The sequence below is a fragment of the Motacilla alba genome, chromosome 12 (assembly GCF_015832195.1).
Source record: "Motacilla alba alba isolate MOTALB_02 chromosome 12, Motacilla_alba_V1.0_pri, whole genome shotgun sequence".
Lineage (NCBI taxonomy): Eukaryota > Metazoa > Chordata > Aves > Passeriformes > Motacillidae > Motacilla > Motacilla alba.
Window position 1 is genome coordinate 609569 of NC_052027.1, and position 7490 is coordinate 617058.

Consider the following 7490-nt stretch of genomic DNA (forward strand, 5'->3'; position numbering starts at 1 on the left):
CTGGGCCACCACGGCTTCCTTCTCCTAAGGCTCCTGGCTTTGGGATGGAGGAAGGAGCAGCCTGGCCTGCCTCGGTGAGCAGAGAGCATCCCTGAGAGCCAGCTCTGCTGCGGGGCCCTGACACAGGCTCTGCGTGTGGGTCCCTCACGGGGTGTCCCTGTGCAGACCCCTCACCGGACAGGGGTGTCCATGGGCAGATCCCTCACTGCACAGGGCTGTCTGTGTGCACATCCCTCACCGGACAGGGCTGTCCGTGTGCCCGAGGGCAGGCAGCCTGCACAGAGGGGGCTGTGTGAGGGCGTTGGGGCAGCTGCCAGGACCTAAGTCTCCTTCCGGACAGCAACTCGGACGTTGCTGCAGATCTTGGCGAGCGCCTCGAAGAGCGGGTCACAGAAGGTGTGGATGCAGAGGGAGTAGATCCGGCTGACACACTGGATCTCGATCAGGTAGCTCTTGATGCAGGGCACCACTGCCCAGATGTGGCAGAAGGAGATGAGGGCGAAGAGGAAGCCCCAGAGCACGGCCAGGGGGATGCCCAGCAGGGCGGAGAGCAGCCGGTAGCACCAGTACTTGCTGACGGTGAAGGTGGTGTAGCTGGTTTTCCAGACGCCGTCGAAGCTGTAGGTTCCCACGGGCTCAGCTATCACATCCTCAAAATCCACCTGGGAGGAGAGCAGAGGACACAGGGGAGGTTTGGGGGTCAGCAAAGGCCCTGATGTGAGCACGAGGGGAGAGCAGATCCCGGACGGAGGGGCCTGGGGAGGGCAGGGACAGTGCTGGGGTGGATCCCTGGCCCCCTGCACCCCTGCAGGGACAGCCCTGCAGAGCTGGGAGCGGGCTCAGGGCTCCCAGCACTGCCCGGCCACAGCCTGTGGGCAGCAGAGGGGTGGCTCAGCCCAAGGCTCAGGCTCCAGCACGGGGGGGTCACAGTCCCTGTCCCATCCCCTGATCCGGGGAGTCAGGTGAGGCCAGGCAGGAGCCCTTGGAACAGGAGCTGTGCGTGGGAGTGCTGGCTGCAGAGGCAGCCAGAGCCCATTCCTGCCCTTTTTTAGCATTCGGGGACGTGGCTGCCCACTCGGCAGGAAGGTGTTTGTGCTAATAAAGGCCCGGCAGCCCTCTGGATTTATGGATTATTTATTTATACCCATAGGATGCTCAGTGCTGTCTGTCCATGCTCCTCCTGGGGAAGGCAGCTGGGGCTCAGCCCTGCCCTTGCCATTTGTGCAGGCACTGGGGATGTCTCTGAGTGACACACACTCCCCAAAGCTCCACGCAGACATCCCCTTGGGGTGTAACTCACTTCCAGGGAATATATGAGCTATTTGTCTTGAAAACCAGCCCGGCCTCCCCTCCGGCAGCTGACGCGTCTGTACATTCGTGTTAAATAACAATATTCATTTGCTTTTGCAACCACTTGGATCCCAGAACCACTCCGTGTCATCTTTACTTTCCTGGCGTGAGCAGGAGGTGCTGACAGGGGTACTGACAATGAGGAGACAGCAGCCCTGAGAGCTGGCCCTGAGGTGCCATCAGCAGCCCTAGGGAGCCCAGGTGTGCTGGGGGCTCGCCCAGGTTACTGCCTGATGAGCTCACCAGGGATCAGTAATGCAGGGAGCAGTGGGATATAAGAGCAGGAGCTCTGGCCCCTTGCTCCTGCTGCTGCCATCACCTGGGAGTGAACCTGGAGGAGCAGTGGGGGCTCCGGCTGAGTCTGGAGCCTGGGTGCTGCTGGAGGAGCTCAGGGAGCAGCTCGTGCAGGTGCTGCTCCTGTGCAGGGCCTGGAGGAGCTCAGGGAGCAGCTCGTGCAGGTGCTGCTGCTGTGCAGAGCCAGGAGGAGCTCAGGGAGCAGCTCGTGCAGGTGCTGCTGCTGTGCAGAGCCGTGGCACGCTCTGGGCTGGGGACGCTCTCCTGGGTCACCCAGAGGGCCATGCCCTGCTCTGGCGCCGTGCTCGGAGGGGCTTTGTGACAGGCTCTGTGGGCAGTGCTGCTTCTGTGACACGATCCCAAATTCTGGCTGCTGCCCTGTGGTGCTCAGGTGTTTCTCCAGGGCCGGGTGAGCCCTTCCTCCCGTGGAGCAGTGCAGGTCCTGCTGCCCGAGCCTGCAGAGCCCTCCTGCTGCCGTGCCCTGGGCTCTCCTGGGCTGTGCCCCTGCCCGGGCTGCCTCTGCCCTCCCTCCCCAGCCTCTGGGGCTATTTTAGGGTGGAGGAATGCTGAGCTCTGAAGGCTCCCAGTGCTGCTGGGGGAGCCTGGCCGGTCTCAGGCTTTGGAGAGTCTGGAGTGGGAAGAGGCAGGGAGGGGCTGGGGAGAGGGGCTGCTGGGGCCCTGTGGATGGCTAGGGCGTGCTGGCACTGGCTCCAGGAGCGGCTGGTGGTGCTCCCAGGCTGGGGAGCCCCAGAGCACTGCCCAGCCCTGGGGTGAGCGGGCTGGGGGCTCTGCTGTCCCTGCACAGTGGGGCTCCCCTGGCCCGGCACCTCCCCACGCCCCAGCCAGGGCTGTGGGATGCGTGGCAGGGAGGGGCACGGGTGGTGGCCGTGATGCTGAGGTGTCAGGCAGGTGTCACGGTGCCAGCAGGGAGCCCAGCCATGGCCGTCACTGTCACTGCTCATCCCCGGGAGTTCCATTTGAGCACACCCTGGCTGCAGCTGTAATGGTGTTTTCACGCCCAAACTGAGGTCTGTGTTTCAGCAGTGCTGTCAAGGTCACAGCCTGTAACAAAGCCCGTGTGAGCAGCTCTGTGCCCACTGTCCCTTCTGCTGGGACAGTCACCAACAGAGTTTTAACAAAACCCTTCCACCTCCCCCTGCTCTCCTTTGGGCTGGAACTATCTTTGGCTAACAGAGACGAGTTTTGTTTGCGGTTCTAAGGGAGTCCAGAGGAAGCCCAAGAGTTAGAATGGAAATTCCTCTTGGTCAGAAACGGGGAGGAGCTGGGGGCTGCTGCACCTCTGGGCTGCCCGGGGGGAGCGATCTCCCACAAACATGACAACACACATCAAACAACAGGTACTGACACTGTGCTGCCTTGGAGGCCAGCAGCCTTTTTCCAAAATCCCCTAAACTGGTGATATTCAATTCCTGTGTTATTTTTGGCCCCCAGCTTGCTGGTGCAGAGGAAGGCGTCTCCATACATTTTCAAGCCACAATGAAACTGGAGAGCCCATTCAAGGAGTGGGAAATAGGGCACCAACTGGAGCCAGGCGTGCACCCAGCCAGCGTCTGGGTGCCCGGCCAGCAGGGCTGTCACCTCCCACAGCCCTGGGGACAGCCCTGCTGGGGCCACATGGCCAGGAGCAGCGGCTGAGCGGAGCCCAAGGCACACCAAGGCCTGACCCCACGCGCTGGGGCAGCTGGAGCACGGCGTGGCACAGCCCTACCTTCACCACGTCCTCGTTGATGTGCTTGGGGTCCCTGTTGACCAGGTCGATCTCCTTGGTGTGCAGGTCCTTGAGGATGATGGGCTCCTGCAGCTCGCCGTGCTCCTCTGCCATGGCCGGGCGGGTCTGGGCAGCGGGGACACGGCGGGGACAGAGCAGTGCTGGCCCCGCCTGCAGCAGCTGCCCCGTGCCCTGGCGCTGCTCCAGGCTAAAATTAATGTCCTGGCTCCCGAGGCCGCCCCGCAGTGTCCCTTAAAGGGGCTTTTCTGGAGCAGCCCCTGTGCTGTCACCTCAGGGGGATGGCATGCGTGTGGGCAGCTGGTGGCCTTTGAGCCAGGGCAGGGCGTGGGCGTGCAGCCCCCCAGCCCAGCTGTGCTGGTGGGATTTTACCCTTGCGTGGGAGAAACAGTGCCCAAATTGGGGCAGAAGTCCTCAAAAGCCTAAAAGAAGTAGCTGTTTGTGAATCTGTAAGTGAAGCAGCTCGGGGATTCAGGAATTGTGTCTGTAAATATCACCCACCCTGTCCTGGGGTGGCCAGAGCTCCTCAGGGGCCGCTCAGAGCCCAGGAGAAGGCTTGTGGTGCCAGCAGGGATTGCTCAGGTTCCGGCTTCTCACCCACAGAAACTCGAGGAAATCCAAGAGCAAGCCACAGAGCCGTGGCGGTTGGAATATCTCCTCCAGGGATACTTGGCTAAGATTTATTTAACCTGGGCTGTACTTTGCTAATCCTCCTCAGTGCCTCCTGTGAGCTCTTGCCTCTCGTGATCCGAAGGTTCGTTTAAAAGCGATGGTTTTGTGAAGAAAGCTCTTTGGAAAACCGGGCTGGAAAGGGCCCTGGCAGCTCCCTGCGGGCCGGAGGTGCCCACGCAGGTGCTGGGGGTGGAGGTGCCCCTGCAGAGCCCCCGAGCGTGGCCGGCACTGCAGGGCAGCTATTTTAAGGCAAAAATGCCTTCCAAAGCCCGCAGTGCCTGGGCAGGGCTGTTCTGTCCAGCCCTCGTGGCCCCGAGCCGGGGGCTGGCAGAGCAGTGCGCCAGGGTGGTGCCCTGGCTGTCACCGTCCCTGGCTGGGGCCGGGGGGACACAGCCTGTCAGAGGGCAGGGCTGGGGGCAGGAACCCCCGGGACCCTGCACAGACACACGAGGCACCCTCGGAGCAGGGGCAGGCGCTGGAAAGGGCTCTGGGCGTGGGGCTGGGAGGGTCAGGCAGGCAGGCTGTTTCTGGAGAGGAGTGCCCATCAGCGCACTGTTCTGGGCAAAGGGACACTGGAAAACCCTTTGATGGCGCCAGTTCCACCCCCCTGCAGCTCTCTTTGCTACTCCGCGTAAGCTGGGAGATCCCAAACGCAGCGCAGGCCCGTGCTGCAGGTGAAATCCTCCCACGCTGCAGGTGAAATCCACACCGTGCTGCAGGTGAAATCCTCCCACGCTGCGAGGTTTTGGGCAGCAGCTCCACGGCCAGGCTGCTTGGCATGGCTGGATCCCGTACCAGAGCTCAGCACGAGCTGCAGGGTGCTGGAGCAGGGTCGGAGGGGCACAGAGGGCACAATCAGCCGTGTCCCTGTGCCAGGAGCAGGCTCTGGAGGGGCACAGAGGGCAGGGGCAGGGCTGTGTCCCTGTGCCAGGGGCAGGCTCGGGAGGGGCACAGAGGGCAGGGCAGGCTCTGGAGGGGCACAGAGGGCAGGGCAGGGCTGGCCGGGAGCGGTGCAGGCGGCACAGCTGCTGCAGGGCTGTCCCTGCCGGGGGGCAGTGCCACCCAGGGCACTTGTCCCTGATTTTCCTCGGCCAGTCTCAGCGGCAGGGCTTTGCGTGCCCTGCCCGGGCTGTCCCCAGCCGGCCCCGGGGCGCTGCGGGGACCCTCCGCCGGTCCCCTCCGGGTGGCGTTTCTGCTGGCATGAGTCACTGCCTGCCTTTGGGCTGTGCTGGGGCTGGCAGCCCCGCTGTCCCGGCTGGCTCCCGTGTCCCGGCTGGCTCCGGTGTCCCCGCTGGCTCCCGTGTCCCCGCTCGGTGTCCCCGCTCCGGCGGCAGGAGGGCACCGCGCACCCCGGCAGCGGCAGGCAGGGAATGTCTCCAGCAGCCGGGAGAGGCACGGGAAGGCTCTGTGGCACGGTAGCTGCTATAAATAAATGTATTTCCGAGTACTTTCGGGCTGCGGATGGGACACGGACAGTCACACACGCGGGGCAGGGGACACCTGCTCGGCGCTGCTCCCTCTGCTGCGCAGATCTGCCCCCAGACGGATGCCAGGGAGGGCTTGAGCACTGAAACCCAGGCCTTTCATTGTGAGAAGGTTTGCTGAGGAACCTGGCGACACGTTTCCTCTGCAGGAACAGGCAGCGGGCGCTGCCCCCGCCCCGAGCGGCCCCGGTGTGCTCTCGGGGGAGCGCTGCTCTTGGGAGCGCCTGGCCAGGACCCGGGCAGCTTGTAGCACTGGGGCTGTGGGCCTGAAGGGCTCCTAGAAGTCAGACAAATAACCTGCTGCTAGGACCAGCAAGCAAAATAGGTTTATTTCCCTTGAGCAGAGAAGAATAGAGCAGAAATAAAGCTCACCGAGATCAAAGCTCCCGGGAAAATGAACAGACCGGGGCTGCAGTGAAGGAATAGCAAAGAGGGAGGAACTGGGAGCGTGGCTCTCCTCCCCGTCAGCATCTCTGAGGGATGAAAGCCTTGCCTCGGGCAGTGCCCTGCGAGGGGCACGGGGCTCTTGTGTTCAGGTGGCCCCTCAGCCCCCCAGCACTGATGGCACAGGATGCTGAGGGCAGGGGTGTGCTGGCACCAGCCCTGCAGAGGCAGAGGAAATCATGGCTGGCAAATGTGAGTTTGAGCAGGAGCTCTGTCATGTTTAATATCGATTAAAATTAAATTTCACAGAGGAAGTACAGAAGAAGGGTAATTTATCATTCAAGTTGTTGTCCTAGCTTGTTTCTATACAAGGAGTCTTGCCCTTTAAAACAGAGAGAAAGTCTATGAATATCAGATTGCTGCCCCTGTGATACACAGCCAGCAATCCCTGCGTCCTGGTCTGGCTGTGGGTGCTGGAGGGGAGCTGGGGATCCTGGTGGGGTGCTGGGGGCTGGGGTGCTGCCTCTCAGCAGGCGAGAGCCCTTGGAGCAGGGTCTGGGCTGTCCTTGTGGAAATCCTTCTTTATCTGTTCTTTTTCCTCAGTTCTTTATTTCTGCTGAAGCCCCACAGTGCAGATCAGCAGTGGCACCCCCGAGGCTGCATTTCCTCCCAGGCTCCACCATCAACACCTCTTCCTTTTGCCTTCATCTGACCCACGAGCTTCTTTCGCTCTGGACACCTTTCTTCTGGGTCCCAGGGGTGCCAGGGGTGCATCAGCATCCCTGGGAGCTGAGAGGGGACGGAGCGCCCTGGGGCACCCGCGGGCTGTTTGCTGCCCCTGGCTGCCACAGGAGCCACGAGCAGCCGCTCCCCCTGCGGCTGCGGGCTGAGCCCGTTCCCTCTCGCACAGGACCCTCTGCCTCTGGCTAGGCTGGTTCCCAGGGCTGGACAAAGGGCTGTCCTGCTGGATGTGGGGATGGAGCTGTGCTGGGGGAGCTGCCACCCCTCTGAGAGGCTGAGCAGGGCTGGGGGGTCTCCAGCAGTGGGGTCTCACCAGCCCCAGCCAAGCCAGGTGCTTCAGAGCCCTGCCCTGGGCAGTGCCAGGGCTCTGCTCCCCCAGCTCTGGGCAGTGCCAGGGCTGCTCTGGCTGCACCAGCTCTGGGCAGTGCCAGGGCTGCTCTGGCTGCACCAGCTCTGGGCAGTGCCAGGGCTGCTCTGGTTAAACCAGCTCTGGGCAGTGCCAGGGCTGCTCTGGTTAATCCAGCTCTGGGCAGTGCCAAGGCTCTGCTCCCCCAGCTCTGGGCAGTGCCAGGGCTGCTCTGGCTGCACCAGCTCTGGGCAGCTGCTGGGATGCTGCAGCTCCTCTGCTGAAGGCACAGGACAGCTCTGGCGTGGCCTCTCCCAGCTTGTGTTTGTGTCACTCCTAATCTCAGCTCTTCTCTCTCACAGCACTCTGAATTCCAATGGTTTTCATTTTAAAATAGCCTCGCTGGGCTTTTCCTTATCAAGAGACAGTCTCGCCTGGGTTTATCACTTGTGACATAACCAGCAGGGTATTC

The 7490-nt window shown here is 62.5% G+C and overlaps 1 protein-coding gene across 1 annotated transcript; it reads right to left on the reverse strand.

Moving 5' to 3' along the window:
* Window positions 1–216: 216 nt before the first annotated feature.
* Window positions 217–3534, reverse strand: CAV3 (caveolin 3). The gene is made up of 2 exons (XM_038149553.1): window positions 3374–3534; window positions 217–662 (listed from the first exon to the last, which is right to left on the reverse strand). Exons 1-2 carry the CDS (start codon window positions 3485–3487, stop codon window positions 321–323), a joined length of 456 nt encoding a protein of 151 aa, XP_038005481.1. The 5' UTR covers window positions 3488–3534; the 3' UTR covers window positions 217–320.
* Between the last annotated feature and the right edge of the window lie 3956 nt (window positions 3535–7490).

What these genes read in the sequence shown, in the direction of transcription:
- CAV3 (XM_038149553.1), bottom strand. Translation starts at nt 3,487, where the DNA reads ATGGCAGAGGAGCACGGCGAGCTGCAGGAGCCCATCATCCTCAAGGAC. An exon ending in TCAACGAGGACGTGGTGAAG is followed by an intron (nt 663 to 3,373) that starts GTAGGGCTGTGC and finishes CTCTCCTCCCAG; the next exon opens with GTGGATTTTGAGGATGTGAT.